This window comes from Rhyacophila brunnea, unplaced genomic scaffold (genome assembly GCF_057557595.1).
Source record: "Rhyacophila brunnea isolate RB1 unplaced genomic scaffold, BYU_Rbru_1.0 scaffold_15, whole genome shotgun sequence".
NCBI lineage: Eukaryota > Metazoa > Arthropoda > Insecta > Trichoptera > Rhyacophilidae > Rhyacophila > Rhyacophila brunnea.
The window spans coordinates 8534677-8559805 of record NW_028232806.1 but is presented as its reverse complement, the minus strand read 5'-3'; the positions used below and the strand labels follow the sequence as shown (position 1 = coordinate 8559805).

Below are 25129 nucleotides of genomic sequence, written 5' to 3'. Positions count from 1 at the left end.
CAGGGCTCTAGCCTGGGGGCCCAGCCAAGTGAGATAAACACACATCACAAAATTGCACTGCGGCGCTGTTTCACTTCAAGCATACTAACATTTAATATCATTTATTTGTACGATGCAATTTTTCATTATTGTCGATATTCGACAAGTAGTCCATAATTGTGCATAACAACATAAAAGTGGGTGTGTTTAAAATGCAAAAAATCGTTAAAAATACCATTAATTTTACCTCGAACACCATTTGGAATATGTAACTGTAGAACGTCACACTGCCTTTAACCTTAGCGATAGGTAGGGGGCCGTCACAGATCCTAGCCTGAGGGCCCGCTTCGGGATGTGGGAGGCATGAGTGACATATAAGTATAAATACATAGAAGTTCAAAGAAGCACACCGAGTTTGCTAAGGAGACCCTATTTTAAGAATTTATAAAATAGCGTCCACCTAAACTCACCCTCACGCAAGTGGAATATATTAACACCCGAAGCAACCTGGTTGAACATAGTTATCGCCCTCCCAATTGGCATTACCAGTGGCAGGTTGGTTCTACACGTTGGGAGAATATTCAACTCTGATGCTCTCTATTTTTAAGATAGTTATCAGGGACACACAGGTCAACACTACCCATAATGGCAGAGTTCTCATTTATACCTAGTATAAGTCGATAAAAATACGTTGCTAAATAAAGATCTCTTCTCAATTGCAGACTGTAGTATATAAGCATACCTAGGAGAAGTCAGTTGGATAAAGCCACGGATAGTATCCATCCATACAAACTGAAGTAAAGGAGTAATCAACCGATGCATAATAAAACACGTGAATTTCCGTAAACAGTATAATATATTTTCGCAATTTCATTTAGTTAATAATGATATTTTTAGACGATATATCAAATGTGTATGTAAAGATATTGAAGAAATAAAAGCAGTACCTGCCTATGTAATCGTATATATTTTTATACGTAATATACGATGCACTACGGCGGTAACGTATCGTGGACCTTATGTTCAAATCCCAGGTCTGGAAAATTTACTTTCAATATTATGTACCTAGAGGACGAATCTAAGGCCTTGTCCAGATGGCGCGATTTGATTTGCGCGTAAAAACTCACACGCATTTCAGATACATGTGACCTCATTGAGTAGTCCACATGTAAACGCCGCGTGTCACTTCTCGCGCGCGGTTGAGATACAGGTGACCTAATTGGGATGTCCACATGCACTCGCGGCGAAACACGCGTCATCTGGACAAGCTCTAATAGGTTGAGTATTTAGCTAACATCAATTTCTCGTAAAAATATAAATCCTCGCGTGAGGCGGCCCAGATCCACATAAGATTATGTAGCTAATACGAGGGCTAATAAAACGGGCGTATTTGAACCTATACTTGAAGCATATTATTAATATTTAAATCTATAAAACACAAGTTGGGTATACAACAAAAAATAATGTTTACTGTAGTGTTAAGACGCCTGAATGAAGCTATTGAACATACCAATATATAAAATATTGTTTTATTATAGCAACAAGCAGATAAAAATGCCACAATAATATGTTAAACCAAGTAATATGCTACTTATCTTGATTTAATAATATAAAAAAACCGATACCAATATTATAACGCAAGAACTACTAGTTAAAATTGTCGTAATTAAGTAGGTGGCCCGTAGCTTAATTGGTAAAGCATACTGGCGCGAATCCAGTGGTAACAAGTTGAAGTCCGGTAAGATGTCGTATTTTTCTAAAAGAATATATATGTTTAATAATATGCTAATGAATTTATTCAATGAAGTTCATTCAGGAAAATAAAATTAATGAACTCTCCTACATCGTACCCTTTCAAAGTTCGCATAGGAAAAGGCTTCATTTAAGCTAGTAATTATGGAATGCTGTATAAAATCACCATTTATAACGCTACATCCAATCTAAAAACTAAAATCAACGGTCAACCCTTTCACATAATAATTATCTGATTCATATCGTACTATGCGCACCCTATTTTAGATTAAGCTCTGATATTGGTTTACCGCGCGCCACCCCCTGACTTGCACCCCCCGCCCCACGAGAAGTTAATTCCTAAATTTGGTAGAAATATGGAAGCAGGAAGCGAGCGAATTTTCTACTTCGGATTTAACTGTTTTAATACTAAATTATGTTTCCAGTCTCGCGTACTTTAATTTTTTGGCATTTTGTAGGCGCTTTGTGTACGAACGCTTTGGAGGTAGAGATTTCAAAAATTCTAAAACAATGTATTTGAGATTTATTGGGTATTTCAACGGCAAGCTTTAGGAAGTATGTCTTCAAAATTTAAGGCATTAACTAAAGCAGTCTCTACAAGAAAATACTACACCTAATCAGTGTTGTAGTACCTTCAAGTATATTCGCTCCATCCACACCTACAAAATTATTACAACCATTACACCAGGGGGAATGGAACAACTGGACGCCAGGACAATTAGACGCCGCACTGTTGTAGACACGTAAACACAACGTAGACGAGGAATTTTAATCAGTTTCTATCTACTACTTTATAATTTTAATTCCGTTTACTCTTAACGTAATGTTTTTTATTGCGTATTGAAAATAACCATGCCTAAGGTTTTATATAAAAATAAAATAATTCTTTTTTCGTTGGAACTTAAACATATGCACGATTAAATCATTATTTACGTGTGCATAATATTTAAAATCTCACCAACTATTAAATCATAATATAATAATTTAAATATAAATAACAATACAAAATATTGTTTTTAAAGTATCTATAAGTACCTAACGTATATTTATTTTCGAATTGCGTGGCGGCCAGTTGTCCCGGCGCCAAATTGTCCTAGACCCACACCATGGAAACTCTCGGGTCCAGAAATTTATTAATTTGTTTAAAAAACATACTGAGTAGGTACGTAATAAATTCTTCATTCACGACGTTTAAAGCATGATATTTAGAATGAAAAGAGCATCAAGTTAGTAGATAAAAAACCAGTCAAAAAATTATTTTATAGTAAAAAAATAAAATAAAAATACAACAATAATCGTCCCCGTCTTGTATATGCGATCTGCATGGCAGCCTTCCACGACGCTGTATTTTCGGCCATATCTTCCTCTTAGTTGGAGCATATGGGCACCACGCGGCGCCTCCAAGAATCCCTGTCGCTCGCCAATCTTCTTGCTTCGTTCCAGGTCAAACCAGCATCCGCAGCTCAACCGTATACCTACACTATATATAGTATATAGTATTCAGCGGCCTTCCAGGACGTTGAAATCCGGTCGGCTTGAAGAACAGGCAAGCCAGGTTTAAGTTATTTTCTGGCATCCGCAGCATGTGGCCAAGCCAGGTTCAACGGCACCTCTTCGCTATCAGATGCTGCTTAGTGCGTTCTCTTATTTCCTCGTTACTCTTAAAGTTCATACGTGTATGAATAAATTTTAGTGACACACTTCCTTGACCCCATACGAAGCTGCACGGGACTAATGCATCAACCATGCATATTGTTGCTTAAAGCAAAAATCATTGATTATCTTCAGTGACATGACGTGTCCTCTTTACTTATTGAGTTGGGAGGATTTATGTCAGATGGATAGTTTAACCTTAACCACGGTTCGGGGAAATTAAATATTAAATATTTTTTTTTCCAGACATTATACAAGGCATATAAACAAAAAACAAACTGACTCTGGTTTGGTTAATCAATCAAAATAATAAATTATAAGTAAACATCGGTTCACACGTATCAATTATATATTATTACGATGGTAAAAATATGTTGGTTGCTGCCTAACTATTTTTTTACTCACTGAGAATAATTATATCACCATCGACATTATTTTTACATTCTTTTCTTGTAAAACATTAAAATCAATAATGTTTAATGTAAAAATATTTATATTTTGGGATTTAATATTCAAGTGAAGTAAACAAGCTTTTCTAAAATTTAATTATTTTAAATAGGTACCAAATTAATCGAGCTTTCTCGAAATAATATTAAAAATACCTACGCATGCTTTGTTGTTTGCTTTCAATTTACCATTCTTCCTTTTTAGATTACGTAGGTTTTTTAATATTTTGTTCTTAAAAACACTTCATTCATTTATAAAACAAATATACTATAATATAACGTAGCACCTACGTACCCCATATACTTAGTTAAATAATGATCAGTGGCAGCTTTATTCACTCAGAAAGATATTGTCAAGTGATATAAAAATACAATTTACAGTTATTTATTTATACAAACAATAATAATTCACACATAATTTGGAAATATCATATTTATATATATATATTACCATATCCGATCCTAAGAAGATCATATGGGTTGAGATATGAGGTTGTAGATATTAAAAGATTTCTCTTTTTACCAGAAATGGATGTTAGCCACTTGCTCAACCAGTTAGATCTATACTCTAACTGCAAAAACATATTAAAAATCAATATGTGTATTTTCCAGACACATGATTCAAACCTGGAAACCACGACATTATAAGCTGACGCGTAAGCCACTCGGCCATACTTATTTAGAAAAAATCCACTGGATTGACGTCAATATGCTTTACGAATTGAGTTAAATCATTAGATTGTGCACGTGGTTTTAGATTCACCGGGTTTTGTATTTTTTAATAAATGTTTTCTACTCTCTATATTTACTCCTATTTGTTATGTTAAATGATGATTAGGTAGGTAGGTATTATACAGGCAAATCACAATGTGATAAATTCTTTAGATTCACTCATCTTGCTAAAGAAAAATATTTATTGAAGGCAGTTAGCTGTTTGTTATCTTTAATCCAATAGGTATACGTTTGCTACCTGTCCTGGAATCCATTTAGAAAATAAAGAAATTGTTTTAGAATTCCTCGATCACTTATTTTTATTCCTCTTCCAATTTCCCATGTGAATTTTTCTTTGTGAAGTCTTTTTGCATCCGCAGGGTTAACAAAAACTCTCGTGACATCCTCCATTTTGACAGAGTTGGGAGGCCAATATAACGGATCAAAAACAAGGGACTGATGTTGCTAGATCAAAAAAATAAATATGCCAAAACAGAGGCAATGTGATGTAGATCATTGTTGCATATTTCGTTAAAAACTGCCAAAATGTAACATAGATCATTATTGAGGGGGGAATGTCAAATATATTTTATATTTTCATTCTGTATTGCAATCTCTAATCACTTCAATATGTTCATTAACTGTTACTTATCCCATAAATATCACTAATAATATATATTTTTCATTTATTTTCAGAAATAAACGGCACTTCCAAATCAATCTCCGACAATTACGTGGACACAGAAGAAGACGTATTGTACCAGAAAGACGCGTCGTTCTCTGCTGAATTAGACATCGCACTAGTGCCTGCGAAAGGGTCAGAGAACGCAACATTAATGCCACCATCAAACGACCAAGGTTTCGCCACGACAGTTCCACCAGCGACGACCAGAAAAATTCTTCCCGACGACTACGACGAACTTAATGAAATAGTAGATAAATATCATTTCAGATCAAAAACCTTCGAAGAAAATACTAGATTACATCAAAAATCTGACAGTAATTCTGTTTATTTTAACTATGATACTACCACAAAAGACAGCTTGAAACGTGACAATAAAGGAACCCCGCTTTACAATAATAGAAACAGTAAAGAGAATATGAGAGAAATTCATGGGGTTATATTGCCGATTCAGTCGACAGAAAAAACTGTGCAGGACAACGGTGAAGGCTATCCGAACGATAACGTCCTGTTATCGCCCGTCGTCGAGAGTCTGAAGGAAGACAAAGCCGCCCAGGATCATTATCAATATAAGCTGTTTAAGGAGATTGAAGGGCTTAACAGCTTGAAGGCGGAAGGGTTGACTTCGAAGGATATTGATATGATCGCAAGTGCGGCTTTGGACGGGGCAGAAAATAGGAGGCCTTCTAGTGACGACGAGGATGATAAGACGCTGGTCACCACGCTCGGGCCGAGCTTGGAGCAAAAGGTTTGTTTGAATATCTTAAACCAAATATAACAATGAAATAATATTACAATACACGTCTTATTACAAGTATATAACTGTTAATTTATTATTAGTCGAAATGTATTCTATTAAATTAAATTAAATACAATACGTATGTAGTACGTTTTCCGCACAGTTTAACAATAATCAGTATCAGTTTCGTTCACTTCAATGGAACATTGGCAACTAATTTTAATTTTAAATGCATGATTATTTATCGCAGATAAAAATAATGATTACATGGATTTCTAAGAAATTATATGTTCAAAAATAAATCAATCACCTTTATCTAACTTTTCAGTACTTAAACATTAATATAATCGTAGTAACGTACTTATGTTGCATAATAACATGTTTACACGTGCATGGATTTACTGCTGATAGTACGTAAAAATACACGTGTAAACACGTATTATCATGCAAATTACAAGATTGAATTGATGTGAATTCTCACGCGACAATTTGGAGCGTTTTTACACGACAGTATGTTTGTTCAATATCTGCATCTGCGCAGTAGAACGATAGTAGTGAACCTGTTGGTTAAAAAAAACAAACTATACCGCGCAGAAACTCATTTTGAGATTAACCCATTTTCACGACCTGTCAAATAGTACCAAACAATGATAACATTGCGTCTCGCTTACTCTTGAAGAATGAGATTGGCGAGACAGTCAGCACTTTTAGCCGGCTCGCACATCACAATTCGCCTTGTGTGCCTAACGGCCATAAATCAAAAGTTGACAAAATTTCGACGAATGTTGCATCGTACATCCTCGCACATCTGCCCAGCGGCAAACGTCAAACACGAATAAAGAGAAGTCTCTCGTCTGCCATTTTTATTGTGTTGATTGTATGAACAAACGTCAAACGCGGCGGCGTGAGCGAGCAATGACATTGTAGACAGAGACAAAGACAGAAATGACCGATGGCCGCCAGCTGTGCGCTTGCGCGGAGGCGACATTCCCGAGATCGACATGCACGCTTTGGCCATTGCAACTAGACGAATGTCGCAGGGTCGCAGAGTTGCAGTTGCATCGGCCAATCTGCGAAGGTCCATTTGATAACGTTTGTTTCTTGGTTTACGATGACGTCACATCGACGAATTCGTCGTAAGACGCATGCGGCGAGTTCTGATGTGCGAGTCCTCTTACGTATAAACAGTTATTATCCCGATAGTTTAAAATACACACTATTGATGCAAGTAAATTCATGCACGTGTACAGGCGCTATCTATTAATCGAACGGCAGAAAATTACTGTCGTGTCTTCATTTCGAGGGAGTGGTATATACTTCAATGAAAATAAAAGTTTACATGCAGTCACTATATTTTTTATTATTTTAATACACATATTATTTAACATTACTTCAAGAACAATAATGAGATATGATATAGATCAGATGCGAGAAAGTTTTCTCTACGTTCTTCTGAAAATAGCCAAGCTGCAAAAAAAAAATATTCTTGAAATAAAATACTATTTACAATTTTACATTTTACATACATTTTTAATAACATGTTGTTGCTAAAGTGGCATTATCTCAGCTCGACATTATTGTGAACTGGCTAATTCTGCATAACTACGTTCAATTACACATGTAATTTTTAGAAGTCGAGAGGCCACAGACTTAACCAAATATTATATTCCCTGACCTCCAGAGAACAGAAAATGGCAGGACTTTCTATATTTTATAATATCGAGTGCTTAAAGCCTGATAAGACGTCAACTGCTAAATCATAATATGGCTCTATCTGTATTTTACAACGTTTTTATTAGGTCGTATTCTTATTTGTCCGGTGGTTGTTTGTCCGGTACAAATTTTGCAGTCGATTTTTAACTAACTTCCCGACTAGCTAGACATTTGAAACTTTTAGAATATATCAGAACACGATGCCAATGCATTTTTAGCCATTTTTAAGTAGAATTGAATTCATTTTCAGTTAATTCTGTTTTGTATGAAAAGTTATTTTGACACCATTATTGGTTGCTAGGGGTCTGGGGTCCTAGTAACTAAATTATTTATATATACGTGCGTTAAGCATAGTCGTTTAAGCTAGTCAACTCAAGTTTATATGGTTCAACAGAATTTAAAAACGTTGTATATATAAAGTTCTTTTTATCTTGTAATTATTTATACATTATGTGCAAAAGTGCGAAATATTTGAAATTTGTTAAATTTAAAGAGGCATGTTTGAATTAAACATATACCTACCTCATTCATATGAATGCATCTCACCGACGCATTATCATGATGACAACAATACCTTTTTTTAGATTAGATTTTTATCTAGATTAGATCCTAGATTTTATCCTTTATCTAGATTAAATCTCTTTATTTAGATTAGATCCTAGATTTTTTTTATACCAACGAATATGGATATTTTCATTTTTTATTAATCGCTGAAAAGTCATTTAATTTTCAAAAATAAAATAGTTTTTCCGAGACAATCGTAAACTGTATATAGGCAGCACATTTTTTTTTATTTTTCCTTAAAAGCGTAATTCGTAAACATGTTCTTTATTTATTTGGAATAAAAACAACCCTTAAGCCTTGTTTTGACACAATCACCCCGTTAAAAAATCCACGTTTGTTTTAAAGGTTCCCCCGATGTCCACTCATGGTCCGAGCCACACCGAGAGCGCCCCACGGAGCGGCTGTCCCCTCAGGAGGGTGGGGGCTAATTGTGACAAGGGTAAGTTTTTTGTGTAAATATTTTTTTCAAAGTATTTTTTTGTTGAATATTTTTTTAAAGCTGTTTTAGGTGTCGATCAGATTTAAGGGAATATTTTCTAATTTATTGTAAAGTGACAGTGGACAGTGATAGGTAACATAATTTATCGTAACACTGAGAATCACAGTAGGTTATTTACTCTTTTTCTTCTTGGTAACTAATCCCTATTGTTGGGGGTAGCAATCACTATTAAATGGATTTTTTTCAACGATATTATACTATCACCGAATGAAGATAGCAGAATATCGCCGACAAGAAAATTTTGGTTTTAGCCTCAGAGTAATAATATATAGAGAGCGCATATTTTTCGGCAAAATGAAGCCGTGTTTCTTGCGTTTAGCGCACAGTAGAACCTCGATTTTATTATTATCAACTTATCTATGAAACGTTATACCACCATGTTGCTTCTCAGTACGGCTACCAAATTTAAACACAACATAGTTAACTATATGTTATACTAAAATAACTAAAAATAATTACCACTAACTTTATATTTAACACAAAAACAATAAATTTGGTACTGTTCGGTTAAAGCGGATACAGCGGAAAACGCATTTTGAAAATAGCCGATAAACTGGATTATTTGTTAGGTTAACCTAACCAAACCAAACCTAACCTAACCCAACCTAACCTAACCTAAGCTAACCCAAACTAACAAATAATCCAGTTTATCGGCTATTTTCAAAATGCGTTTTCCGCTGTATCCGCTTTAACCGAACAGTACCATAAATTTCAGCAACACGTGCTCGCAGTTTTTAAATGAATGGAATCAGTCAAATCCATATTTACTGGCGACGTTTTCAAAAAATATTTAATTCAGCCGTAGAAATTCTATCTTACTCTAACGCATAGAGAGGAGATATAAGCGTGCCGAATGCTTACTCACTCGCACTTATGGTTTGTTTTTGTTCAGGCCTTGGTTTTAGCCAATTTAATTGTAATAAAATTTTTGTAATGTGCTTCAATATACTTACAATGTTTATGGGCGCACAGGTTTATACCGCGTTACACGCTTTCTATTTCTAATATATCGCTATATCCTTATCCATTCAACAAGTCCACAGTCTTCGTTAGTTTGGTGGGTAGGTATTATTTAGTTGTATAGAAAAACGTATTCGTAAATTCGTTCTATATAAGACGTATAGACTGCTGTAGCATTGACGGCCCGTGAGAATAAGCAGGTAATGCACTGTATAAGGGTAGCGCGTGGAATGCGTTGTTTTTTGTTTTTACTTTTGAGTGTATACAGAAAGTAAATTTTCCTAGGATCCATTCAGATGACGAAAAATGGTATATGGGTAACAAATTTACATATTAACATTTAAGACAATTGACAAGACCAGTTTTATCTGATTAATATGAATGACATAACGTCTCTGTTCTGGCAGAACACACTAACTGGAGAATACTAGTTTTGAGTAGTTTGACTTTGAAGTTGTTAAAAAGTTTGAAATAATGGTCTATCATGTGAGATTATTAAGTAATCGTAAAAAGGATGACTTTAAAATTAAGACTGTTTATTTATTAAGAAGGTTTCCAGACGGTAAAGTTTGAAATAAGGAACATTTTGGTACTACCTCAATATGTCATTTTTTCGAATTAGTGTCTTCTGCCAGAACAGTGACGAATAGAAGAAAAAATCTCTTATTGATAATTTAAAAAAAAAAAGTGGAACATAATAATAGTGCATGATACACATACTCTCGATGTTATATAAAAAAACTTATTACGATCCCTATGCATCCCTTGCAAATGGCAAGACGTTCATTCTACGACATACATTTTCACGCCCCCGGAGAGTAATTTAAACACTAAATTAACATACATAATTTTGAAAAACACTTCTGAGAAAATATATTATAACCAATAGAAAAAATCTTTTTTGAAAAAAGTAAGCCAGCCCGGCAGGGAATCGAACGCTACATCTCCTGGGTTTACGCCCCGTCCGTCGCATTTACCTATATGCTACGCAGTGACATACGAATTGCGACAAACTCGGCAGGAATCGAGCCTGCATCTCCTGGATTTACGTCGCAACCTTCTTAAACCTTGTGAATTATTCGTTGAATAAAAGAAATAGTTAACTAAATTAACACTTACAAGCTTTATTCTTGCTCTTGAAAAATATCAATCCAATAAATAATATTTGTATCAACACGAAAATAGTGACAGATAATCTCGAATCTATTTACAGTTTTAAACGAAAATTCAAGATTAAGAAATGATAAAATATTTTTTTATTATTCAGCGAATAATAATATACAAGATTTAAGAATGTAACATTCTTTATTGAACATACATAATTTGAAAACACCTCTGAGAAATATATAACTGATTCGAACCCGCGCCCCTTGGGATTCGAGTGCTATGTGCTCTAACCGCTAAGCTATGTGTGTCTTATGTAATTGCGATGTAAATAACTAGTGGATATAAGAAACCAACGAAAGTTACAAAATACTAAAAAAATCTCCCAAATATTTATAGAATTGTCGCAATGAATCAACATATTTCAAAAAAGAAAACGTTCGTTTCAAATGTTTCCAATTATTATATTTAACTATTGATCCAATGTTGATAGTACATCCAAAAAACGTTGTATTTGAGAGAGATTTTCCTGTAACTTGTATTTGTAAAATTTAGCAGTTCTAAAATAATATGATTTATTGATTTATACATATTTATAAATGTCAACGTTATAAATGTATGCATGTTCCTTAGCTTTCTATAAAATAGTGTTTTCAATTGGTTTTAGTAGCTATATTTATTGATAGGTACTTGGTACTTTCTTTTTTTTACTATAATATATTTTGACGAATACCGCTATTCAATAAGAAATACCGGTATTGATATATTCATTCGGTATTGCAATCTCTACTCGAGCCATCTATAAAAAAATAACAATAAAAATAATTATTTTAAAATAATATTAGAGATCGGTATTTCCAATTTGCTTATAGTCGAAATTTTATCTAGAGATGTCAGTGTGGTAGACACTGTTTAGAAATTAAAATAATTATTCTAAAACTACTCTAAAATACTGATGTTGTCTAGTATGTTACTATTATAAGCATTTTATCCAATAAGTGTGTGTCTATTTCCTACCTTAATATGTTTATTCTATCACGTTTATTTTTGAAAGGTCCGCACTCCGACAATGGATCGGAGTCATTTTTATTAAGGACCACTTATAGTGTAATTCGTGATGGACCTTTTTGGCTTTTAACGCTCGCTTCTAAAGCCCTTTAGTATATAAAACGCATAACAAGTTAGTGTATGATGTAAGTATATGATATATACTTTTACTCAGTACATATGTATTCATGATTTTTTATCGAACTTATTAATAATAACTGCTTAATGCATGTACGTACGTTAGAAGGAATATGACGAATTTTTCATTATTTTATAATATTATTGAAAAATGGTAATCAGGGTGTTATGGATATTGCAGGAATTCTCACAATAGGCAAGGGCATATCAAGGTGTTTTAGCAATCGGTATAGTTACAAAAATCATCATAAAACCCTTGTAGTAAAAATAGCGTTTTATATTTAATTATAATATCCAGATAAAAGTATTCAATAACCGATAAACAATAATCGTATAAAATATAGATAATATTATATACCAATTGCGCCTCGTGCGTTTTTTTTAACCATAAAACATTACTGTTTTTGTTATTACAAGGAGGATCGTTTCCTGCATATTATGTTAGTCATTTCAGGATAAAAACTTCGTTTCACTATTTCCGCTTCCGACTCATAAAAAATCTTTCGTACTGGGAACACTGCACTGATGTATAATGGAAAATTAAGGATATATAACATCATTAACCCTCCTTTATCTATATATCGATTTAAAAAACGAAATTATTTAAAATATTAAAATAAAAAATTGCAGAAACCATATTTTCGGCTAATTGGAAAATTATTTACGACAATGTAGTGATCTGCACTCTCCAGTTTAAGAAGCATTGTCCTAATCGTCCGCCCTTTACAACGACACTGGGAATAGATGTTGGTGATGATTTTTAGTGGACTGTAGGAAGGGGGATTTTGGATGCTGGGGGAGGGCGGGTCCAGGCACTAACTAACCTTTAATTTTGAGTTGACCGGAGCGCTGGAGTTGGTTCCGTGTTCATGCACTCACGTAACTAGTACGGTCAGTCTGCCGTTTAACCTGTCATGTGACGGATGGGTGTGTAATGAGTTCATGATTTTTTATGAATTATTGTGTTTGACGTGGCGTTGATCGAACCGTAACTTGAAAATGAATCACTGCTTTGATGACACTATGGCGGTCAAACTAATGCAAGTCTTGACGCTCTCGTAGTCTATGGGTAACTACCGTTTTGCAAACATAGTTGAGCAGTCACTCATTAATTGATTAAAGTACCTGGATGTGAACAATGAGTGTAGTAGGTAGGGTGAAAATATGGGATGGGACAGATATTATTATAGTATATAACATAACGATCGAAATTTTTCAACCTCACATAACTATTACAATTATTGATCGTAAGTGCTGCGAAAATGTCGCCCGCTTAGAACAGAACTAGCCTAACATTTTTTGACATTTTACAGGAGAGCACTTTTAAACTTTTTTGTTATTGATTGGAAAACTGTAAATATAAGAATATTGATTTAATTATACGATAATGCATTAGTTAAAAGTATTGCTCATGTTGAAAACAAAATTAAAATATATATTCTGTTACATAATATTTCGTCAGATAACGTCAGATAAGTTAATTATGTTCCAAAATGTTTTTAAGATTGAAGTTAAGTTTGGAATGATCTAAGCTGATAACTTTTTTTATGTTCATAATTCAGATACGCTTTTTCTGACTCCGTATAGAGAACAAAAAAAGGATTTTTTTAGTACAATAAAACTATTTTCAAAAAAAATCAGTTAGGCTTGTTCTGTTCTAAGGGGACGATTTTATGCACGTCCTATTCGGTTATCAAGGTATCAGAATACTCATAAACTATCAAGGTACAACATGTCATTTTCATAATAATCAGCATTTTAAAAAGGTTCTATGAAAATTGATCGAAAAATAAGTTTTAAGCTACAAAAATTACTATTTTTTAGTTTATCTTCATAATACTTATAAAATAAATATTTCGTTGAAATTTTCCACTCTTATTAATACGCACCAATAATATATACACAATATTTGATTCGATTAGTTGTGTAAACTTATAAAAAAAAATCCGCAAAAGGTAAAAAAAAAAAACCAAGAACTTAGCTATTTTTAAATTTCACTGAAAATCCAATTTATTAGGCCCGCCCAAATTGGCTGTTGGCTGTAATTAACTGCCACAACCTAAGTTTCTTTGCTGTTTTTTTTTAAATATCGTCAAAGTTTTTTTACCGATACAGTGGATAAGTTTTCTCCGTGACACTGTGACGTGGAAAGTTTTAACTGAAGTTTTTTTTTCTTTCGTAAGTCGTTAAGAGAGAGAAAACCTATTGTGATACTTCTTTTCGGTATTTTTAATGACACTATCGATTGAAGTAAAAGCCAATGAGTGATTATATAAAGATATGGTACAATAATTATAATATACTTGAAAACAAGGAGGATAATAATAATTATATTGCAATAACTTTTCTGTACTGGGAATCAATGGTGTATGTGATTTTCTATTTAGTAGGTAGTGAAAAACCTTTAATTTTATATTCTTATACATATACAAAAACTCGAATATTATTATTATTATATAATATAACTTATTTGTAAGCTATTAATGAACATTAGTTTTCCCATTCCACACGAAAACTTTCATACGTTATTTTTGTTCTGAAGATAATAATATGTATAGTGACTTGTGATTACTAGTGTTTGATAGCCTAAATATACGAAATCAACTGAAAACATCCAATATTACGTTTATCTATTTAATTTATTTTGTGTACAAACTATCTGCGAGAATTGTAACATAAACTAGCTGACTAGAGTGCCCAGTTTCAGGAAGGCAAGTGGGCGGTATTAGCGATTACCTACGTGTCGATGAGAATGAGACAATTGGACGCCAGGACAATTGGACGCCGCATTGTCGTAGATACGTAAACAGAACGTAGACGATGAATTTTAATCAGTTTCTGTCTACTACTTAGTAGTTTTAATTAATTTTACTCTTCACATAATGTTTGTTTTATTGCGGATTGAGAATAACCATGCCTAAGGCTTTATATAAAAATAAAAAAAACTCTTTTTTCGTTGCAAATTAAACGTATGCACGATTAAATCATTATTTACGTGTACATATTTAAATTCTCACGAACTATTAAATCATAATACATAATTTAAATATGAATAATAATATTAAATATATTTTTTAAAAGTACGTATAAGTACCTAACGTCTATTTATTTTCGAATTGCGTGGCATCCAATTTTCCCGGCGCCAAATCGTCCTAGATTCGTGTCGATACCTGGGTCATGATTCGGCCTGTTTCCAGACACACACAGATTTTAACGCTTGCTCTGTCTATAAAATATTTCAGACTTACACGCTATTTTTTATACCTAATAAACACTGTTCTTCGCCAGATGTTTTAGGATTCCCAAACCTGCTCTATATAGCATTTCGATAATACACATGAGCTGACTTAGGCCCCACCATTATATATAAATATATCACAAATATAATATACGAAAGTGAAGCTAAAAAACATTAACGTTTAAATCAGCAGCAAGTCATTTTACATAGCGAAATTATATATTGCCAACTTCACACTATTATCGTTCGTATTATTTAATTATTTAATATAAAAGTATATTCATCCAAACAACCAATAGAAAAATAATAAACTTTACGCTACATAAACCAATTCAATAATAAATAAAAATCAATTTGAATGCTTTCCGCGTATCAATGTTCCATAAAGTGTTGGTATAAGCTTGCGCGCTTCCCTTAATGGGTTATAAACCTAATGAGAGACATCTGTTGGTTGGTTGGGCGCCTTCCCTTCACAGAGAAAGTCAGGTCTCTATCGATTTTTGACCCATCCGCGCCCTAAGAAGGTAGATAACGCTATGCAGGGGTGCAGTTACAGACGCTTTTTACCATATAACTTAATATGCATAAAAATACGAAGCAAGATTGTTACTGCTTCAATGCTTTTTACGGAAAATGCGAATTTCCACGAGACTGATAGAACAGTATAGAACAAAATTAATACTATCGATTGATGTACCTAATTTGAATTTAAATTCTACAAAAAAAATGAAAGATTGATTCTTATTCCGTATGTAACGGTTTTTCGGTTTCAGCGACCTGGAATTCACCTTTCAGCAGTGACGTCCCTAGATAAAATGCCGCCCCATTTTTATACAGTATTTTTATCATCCTTTCACTTTTCAGTCCAATATCTAAGAAATGTGTTGTATGGATACATTACTAACAAAATATCAGACAGAAGGCGCACACAGATTGCAAAAAATGCGATGACACGCCTTACCACTATATGGAAGAATCGTGGAATTTCTATTGCCACAAAAATGATGCTTGTGCAAACATTAGTGTTCTCGATATTTCTATACGGAGTTGAGTCGTGGACCCTGAAGGCAAGAAAATGGAAGGCAATTGATGCCTTTGAGATGTGGTGTTGGCGCCAAATGCTTCGCATTTCTTGGACGGAGCAAAGGACGAACCAGTCAATCATCCAGAGACTGAAGATAAAGGAACGGCTCTCGACAATTTATGTCTGAGAAGAATTCTGCAGTTTTTTGGACATATTGTCAGGCGCGAACCGGACAACCTGGAGAGACTGGTAGTTTTGGGTAGCCTCCAGGGAACTATCAGTTGAACTTAAACCGATACATGGAAACATTCTTATCAAATTCTTTTTTAACTTTCAACATAGAGTTGAGCAACAAAAATCTACATGCGGTATATGAACAATTAACTATGCTATAGGCTATATGCTATAAATAAAACAATACCTTTTTTTAGAATCATTAATAACCATGTCCTTGCTCTTTAGTTTAAGGTGGTAATAAGTAATTTTGAATAATCATAAACACCTTCATAAAAACATGTACATATTGTCATTGTGTAAAAAAAACAATACCTTTATTGCAAAACCTAGAAACGAAGACATTGATATCAATTACAGGCAAAACACTCAAACATCACATAAAAAGTGATCAAATCCCAGATTTTTACAACATCGAGGATATCTACAAATGAGAAAAAGAGCAATGGAATAGACGCATGGAAAATCTGGGCTCAAATAGGATCCAACACATTGTGTTGTATGAAAGACCCGCTGGTTATCTTCATCTCCAAGAGAAAGAAAGATAGCAGGGACTAATCTTCACAAAAATATGAAGAATCAGAATAAATACCGTAGGTACTGTTACACCCCCGAATGGTCCCCATTTGGGGACGTCTCTGTGTATCTGGAGAGGCCCGAGTCGGTACTAAACCAACAAAAAGTAAGAGTTGATTGCGAAAATAATTAAATAATGTTAAATATCTGACCGGCAACATTGTTTGAATGCCGTTACAAAAAAATACGAACAGCAACGCCGCATTTGTACCGCTCGTAAGCGGCCGTTTGTTTTAGCGTGAGAAAAGCATTTTTGACAGCAACGCAGTAAGCAGTGTTAACCTTGCTATCCTCCAAAATTAAATTGAAAAGAATTTGTATAAAAATGTAACCATTAGATAATATTAAATGTAGATACATCTCGCCGTTTCCAACACAATTCCGGTGTGTTATTTGTGCACCTCCAAGTCCTGAGACAAAAAACCACAAAGAATAAAAGTGACAGCGTGTTTTTACTTTCTAAAATGGAGGGAGATGACAGTACCTGCCTTATAATCATCTATAACAATTATAACATAAATAATAATAATAACATATAAATACTGTGTAGTATGTAATAATAACCTGCCAGAACACGTACAAAAATATTATCGGGTGAATCAAATCGCACATAAACTGAAATCAAAGCTATTTTGAAAGTCGTAAAACACGTGCACATCGCGGAGGAGCTTTTATTTGTACGCCAATCCGTTGTATTATTATTTCAGGAGGGCGATGGAAAGCTCTGTCGTAAAAGCACTCCCGACCAGGTGGGCGCGTGCTAAGGCACCGTCTGTTACCTGGACTTTATTTGGGCGCAAACACACGCGACAGCCTCGTATCGATGACTTTGCCGCAAAAGCTAGGCGCTGTGGTGATTTTTATAACCTTTTCAAAGCACGAATATTATTTGTGACGATTATTTTAATCGGTTAATTATTAATATTACATTCTTAGAAAAAGATATTCTAAACAATAGACGAACAACCTGAGAATCAGAATACATACATATTTTTTATAGCTGGCCACCTACACATGTAGTATTCAGGAAAAGCATCTGATTACTCAAAATATTCTTTGAATTAGTAAGTGCACATGGGAAATTATGAACCAGGCCAAAAGGGTTTATTAATGGTCACTGTGCTAGATTTCAGTAACACAAACGGAGACCCCTCCAAACCAACCCGCCCTGCACCACACTCGGTCTTAATCGAGCGTACCACGAAACCCTACATTTGGATGTGATGCACCAGCAGTTTTTACGCCTGGGAATGTCTCAGGACCAGATGCCCAAGACTGAGATCGCCTCGCTCTCAAGTAAGCTTTGACTGAGTTTACTGAATGACATAATTTAATAAAAAGTGCCATGGGAGAGAAAGGCATGGAGATTTAACAGAAATAAATAAATTTAATGATATATATGTTACAAAAAACAAAGCTAAAACAATACGGACAAACAAAAATATGTGATCTTCATGTCCGCAATAAGACGCCACAATTTTTTTTAATGCAATATAATTGTCTGGATTTCAGCAATAATATAAAGGATTATCAGTTAATTGTAAGATGGTAAACAAATTTTGTAGGTAAGTCATATTTTATTGTTCCCATGCCACGCAGTGGTTACGTGTGTTTTTACATATTTCTATTTATTGTTCTTATAAATACCTACCAAGAATTCGGCTGGTTAATCGCGTAAAATTACCCGGTTTTCGTTTAGCTTAGAATCGCGCAGTTACCTGGTTAACTGAGTTTGGTTTAAAGCGGATTGAAAGCTCTAACCTAACAGTACTTTTCAATACTTCTTTATATCTCTTGAGAATGCCCTCTGAAATGTTCAAGAAACGTCGGAGAAAGAAGAAGGTAGAAAACTTGGTGATAGTGTAAAAATCTATTACGATAATAAACAACTGCGAAAGTCTCAAAAAGTATAAAAATAAATAAATTGTAATAAAAAAATAAAAAAATAGGAAACACCTCAAAAACATGTCTATTAGAAAAAAAACTTTAAAAAACGGTGCCGGGCTGTAGTTAAACCTGCATGCAACTGGCATAGGCATATGGCAAGCATACCGGCCAATGTGCTTTACCGATTTAGCCATCTGCGCCCTACCCAATCAAATAAGTTATTCATTCCTAATAGTCATGTAACCGAAACTACTTGATTAATTTCATCGTAATTTGGTAGGGAGCAGGCATTGATATATTGACACACTGGTAAAGTACATTGCTCAGCACCATGATTTTTCAATAAGACTTTTTTCTAATTAGTATGGTTCTGACGTATTTTCCAACTAATGATACCTAATGACCAAGCAATTTAAGCGTCGGTTTATAATATCGTGGGTCCCAGGTTCGAATCCTGGGTCTGGTAAATACACATATTATTTTTTAATTTGTGTTTAAGTCAGAGAATGGACCTAGTATGTTGAGCAAGTGGCTAACATCCATTTCTCGTGAAAACAAAAATCTGTTAACACAAACCTCCACTATGCACATGGTCGACAAAAATGTTTCTGCAGTGTTTTCAAACTATGTATACTAATTAATATAATATACCATATTTTTTTGTAAATGAAGCATTCATTGAAAATATATTTTTAGACCAATTGATAACGATTTGATTAGCAATGATAGTTATCAATTTTGTTAACGACAATGCAACGTTATACAGATTTAATGTTTTCATCAATCTTCCTAGCTGAAGATAATTAGTAAACGTCACCACGGAGTCTGTCATCTGTCTCCGAAATCTCTATTGTTCTGCCCCTTTGATCTCAGGGCTGGTAAGAATTTTGTTATGAATACTTCACTCTGTAAAGGGTGAATATTCGTTTTTTTAACAGCCATCACGGGTCTGCGATCTCATTAATATTGTGCGAGGAAGTAGTCTATTCAGAGCTTTTACTGAATCATATCACAGAGCTTTTGACGTAGAATTGGTGAAAGTATATTATTTTTTGTTACCACTATTCACTAACATAATACGGTATATTACTTTTCTTTGATGTTATTTTTACATGAGGCACAGAATCAAACAGAATAAGAGATAATAATTCTATAGAGAGCTCTAAAACATAAAACAGCACGTGCCAACATTATAATTGAAAGTAATCATCGGCCTGAATCTATCCACTGCTGGATAAAAACCTTTCCACGCTGATTCCACTTCTCTCGGTCCTGTGAATTGCGCCGCCACGTACTTCCGCAGAACCTAATCATTACAATCGATTTTACATTATTATGTTTGTAGTAATAAGAACCTTAGTCTTCCTCTTCTTCGGCTATATCGGCCCAAACTTGGGGCATATGGACACCACGTGGCGCCTCCAAGAATCCCTGTTGCTTGCCAGTCTTCTTGCTTCGTTCCAGGTCAAACCAGCGTCCCGTAGCTCCGCTGTATACCTACACTCTATAGATAGTATTTAGCGGCCTTCCAGAACACCGGAATCTAGCTTGAAGAACAGGCAAGTCATGTTGAAGTTCTCTTTTGGCATCCGCAGCACGTAGCCGAGCCAGATCCAACGTCGCCTTTTCACTCTCAGCGTGATGAGAGGCTGCTTGGTGCCGTTCTTATATCTCCTCAGTCATACACACCCAGTATCCATCGCAAACATATGTTTTAAAGCACAGTGTATGATTTCTCTGAGCCTTCGTAAGGTGCCATGATTCTCTACCGTAAAACAGCACCATCAGAATGCAAGAATTGAATGGGCGGCATTTGTTTTTGACCGAGTGCAATCGTGAATCCCAGATACTCCGCATCGAGGTGAATGTTGCTCCAGCCATTCCCATTCGGATAGCAAGCTCTCTCTGCAAAATGCCATCTCCCGTGATGTATATTCCCAGGTATTTGTATTTATATTTGGTAGTAAGAATACCAATTTTATACATTTTTTATTAACAATAAATAATTGTAGATCTATTTTAAATATTATAATATTTGTGATATTTAATATATCGCTCCATTTGTCTGATTTATTCTTATTCATTATTTTGAGTATATTTCTCAAGATTCATTACTCTAAGCCAGTGGTTCTTAACCGGTGCACCGCGAAAAATAAATAAAAGCAGAAAAATCCGTGAAATAGTGAAAACCGAAAAAGTATTTCGTGAAATTATGAAAGCCGACGAAAGATCTTATGTGATTTCGATTTTGCCGAATCGATCGCACGGAATTATTTCCGCTATAACAGAACATTTAACTTTATTGGAAGTAAAGATTGCATATGACTTTTCTTCCTTAAATATAGAAAATTATGACTAGATACGAAATCAATTTGATTTTTTGATACATCGAGTTGTAAATTTTTGTACCGAGAAGAAGGAGAATTATTGGTCACATTGTTAACGGATCGCACTCTAAAAATTAAATTTTCTGAAACAACTATAGAGGAAATTTGGATTTCTATCCAATACGAATATCCACCTCTTTAAACGAGGACACTGAAAATCTTGTTACAGTTTTCAACATCATATTTGTGTGAGCTCAGTTTTTCAACAATAACTAATGTAACAACTAAAGAACGAGAAATACTCGGTTTAGACGACAAATTGAGGGTAGCTATATCAAATTAATATTCGTTCTAATATTTCTGAAATATGTAAAATCCGATAGCTCATATCACATTAATTGATTTTCACATCAAATAAATTCCATTTTGTTAAGGGCGGACATGCTCAGCGTGGGTCAAAATGGAGCTTTTTTCTATTTTCAAAGCATGATCCTGGACATATCTTAAACGTTGTAGATAATCTATTTATATAATTTTGAAGCCTTATTATTTTTCAAATTTATTTTAAACATTTGATGACTGCACAGAGTTTTTTTATTACATACAATAGTATTCTTTTAAACCTCTCGCTCTAATGTTTTAGAATATAGTAATATTTCAGTACATAATGTGCAGTGGTGTTAAGATTTTTTACATTTATTAATTTTTAAACGTATTTATAAAACCATTAGTATAATTTATATCGACATTATTTTAGTGAAATATTTACGATAAAAAATTATATTGATAATCTCTGTGATCCCAAATTTGACAAGAATTAGGCATTTTATTATTCAAAAAATGGGCAAGATTAACACATTTGAAGATAATTCTAAAGATACTCATTATAAGCTATGTCTTTGACCATTCAACTGTGATAAACGTCCTATGAATAATGATTGCTTTATAATAATTATTGACCTAAGAATAAGGTAGTGTTTTTTTGAAATACGCCATTTCTTTTGGCATTCCCCAGTGGTTAAGCTACAACATACGGCCGTAGCTATAAATTGACAAACTATAATTGAAGTAGGGAGTAAAATGATGTTAACGCGCATGTTTGAACATGTACCGTTTAAAAAAAAAATCGGTTAGGTTAGGTCAGTCATCAAATGTTTAAAATAAATATAAAGGATAATAAGGCTTCAAAATTATGTAAATAGATTATCTACAACGTTTAAGGTATGTCCAGGACCATGCTTTGAACATAGAACAAAAGCTCCATTTTGATCTACGCTGAGCATGTCCTCCCTTAAGGGTAATTTTAGTTACAGTTTTTTACATTATATGTACCTATTACCATTTCTTTAATATTTTTTTCTTTGACTGTTATGTAATCTGTTTAATCTGTAATAAAAGTTATGTCTGCATATTTTTCGTTGTCTTCTGACCGTTTGAATTTGGTGCACCGCAATTTTTCTGATGATCAAAAGTGAGCTGTGACTTCGAAAAGGTTAAGAACCACTGCTCTAAGCCTTTGGTTTTGATATGAAAACTCAGACTTGCATATCTCTTTGAAGATTTTCCGAGTAATTACTTCTAGAAACCATGCAGTACTGTGTGAGTTGACCCTTTCAATGAAATATTCGTCTGTATACGTGTATGTAGATATTATTTATATATATTATTTTGAGCGTATGTAGATTTTCGCGATGAAAATGCCACCAAAGGCATTTTCTTTGATGCGTTATTCTTGTGTTGGAAAAATAGGCAGTCATTACTTTAATCATTATAGTGCATTATGCATATTTAAAATAATTAAAATCTTTAATAAACAGCGTAGGTATAATTTGAAAACACATTAATTCAAAATCATTTTCTAAAACACAATGTTTACTATAATAATGTTATGTACTCTTGTAGCTAAATTAAATGAATTTATGGCTCGTACACTTAAACTGATCGTTGTGAAACAATTTCACACGATTTAGATGGTTACATGTAAGTTGTACGTATGCAGTTCATCGTGGGACACTTATTCGTGCGCCGCAGTACGTGAAACATGCAATGACGTCCCGTGGGGGTAGGCAGATTGAGCGTCGCTTGGGGCGGCAGTTACTCGGAAGGCGGCAAACCGAGGAGAATCATTAGATAAAATACATAGAAATAGGTACCTAAACTTACTATCTAATAACGAAAATATCTTTCCATTACAAAATTTAGCCTACTGCTTGGAAACAAACTGCATTAATTGACATATTAAGAGGTTTAACAGGGCTGTATCTAATTTTTGTTGGGTTCGCAATGTCTAGTTTACTTCCGTTATCATTGGAGGTCACGTCCTTGATGACTAGCAATGACACGTGCAGATTTGCGAATTTTACTTGAATTATAGGTAGGTACATAAGTACTTACTAATTAATTTATCCAAATATTTTTGCCAGTCATTCGCGAGTTTAGAATTTTCTTTCTTTTCTTTCTATCTTTCAGGTGTATTTTTAAATTTATCTGAAACCGAGGACTCGCAATATTGTCTATTGAAGTAGAGATGGCATTTGAATTAAATTTAGTGGTATGTATTTCGTTGGTAATATAATATATAGCCATACAACACATTTCTTAGATATTTGAGTCATGAAAAATACTGTATAAAAATGGGGCGGCATTTTGTCTAGGGTCGTCACCGGAATGAGTTCTTATAACATTTTTTTATCAAATGACGAGTTCTTCGTTGAACATTTCACCGTGGAATAATACATTAGTTGTACGTATCTTACAAAATGCGGCGATAGTTTGCAAGTAGTACTGTTCTAATGAGATTAACCCTAACCTAACTTAACCTAGTAAATATATCTCCACATGTTGTAGCATACGTACAAATATACTCCACGGTGAAATGTTCAACGAAGAACTCGTCATTTGATTAAATGTTACACGAACTCATGTTTCACGTACTGTAGCGCACGAATAAATGTCCTGCGGTGAATTGTTTTCGTACAAATTTCCGGATACGGATTTAGATGGTGTTTCAAATCAATGATGGAATATTGAAAAACATACTTATAGTAGTTATTGATAAAATATTTTTTTAATCAACGTATACTTCACGGAATTAACATGATTTATTAAACATACATATTACGGCTACATGTAAATTGTACATTTCGCTATATTAAAGTTCACCGGAAATAAAAATGACAGTATAGAATTAAGGTAAAAAAATAAAGCAATGTTTGTGGATCATTGCAGATAATATTAACTTTCAAGTTTTATTAGATCAAATAAGAACATTAATGTGACATTGATTGATATCAAATATCTGATAATACCGCAGTCATTATTATCAGATTTTTGATAGCGACTTGATACTTACGAGAACCTACCAGAATTGTATATAAATATAATATGCGATATAGGTGTATTTCTAATTAACTTACCTACCTATATAATTCTGTCTTTACCTTATATTCCGGTGGGGCTATTACACCTATCTGTAAGTATTTTATTTATCAATAAACACTATACGGCCATCTATTTCCGAAACAATAGCTCATAATTAACTGTGATACGTACAAATTTTCGAACACGTTTGTAAATACCTCATAAGTACACCTACAGAAAATAAATTGCTAAAGCACATTGGTAATGATCCGATGGATTTAGATTCGAGAACTTTTTCAAAACTAAATATTTTTTAAATATTTTATTAAAATATTTGTTCCGGTCAATGTACTTTACGAATTGAGCCACCTACGACCAACATATTTACGATGAAATTAATAAGTGTTGCTGAAATTTATTTTTTTTGTGTTAAATATAAAGTTAGTGGTAATTATTTTTACTTAATTAAGTATAAGATATGGTTAACAATGTTGTG

At 33.8% G+C, this 25129-nt stretch overlaps 1 protein-coding gene across 1 annotated transcript in view; it reads left to right on the top strand.

Annotated features, from left to right (window-relative positions):
- The window catches only part of SP2353 (EGF like, fibronectin type III and laminin G domains protein pikachurin), a 404662-nt gene that overhangs the window by 40952 nt on the left and 338581 nt on the right, over nt 1-25129 (top strand). Inside the window, exons 3-4 of the mRNA XM_085943262.1 lie at nt 5238-5971; nt 8585-8678. Of these exons, the coding sequence (XP_085799388.1) occupies nt 5238-5971; nt 8585-8678 (828 nt within the window). The remainder of the gene's footprint in view (nt 1-5237; nt 5972-8584; nt 8679-25129) is intronic.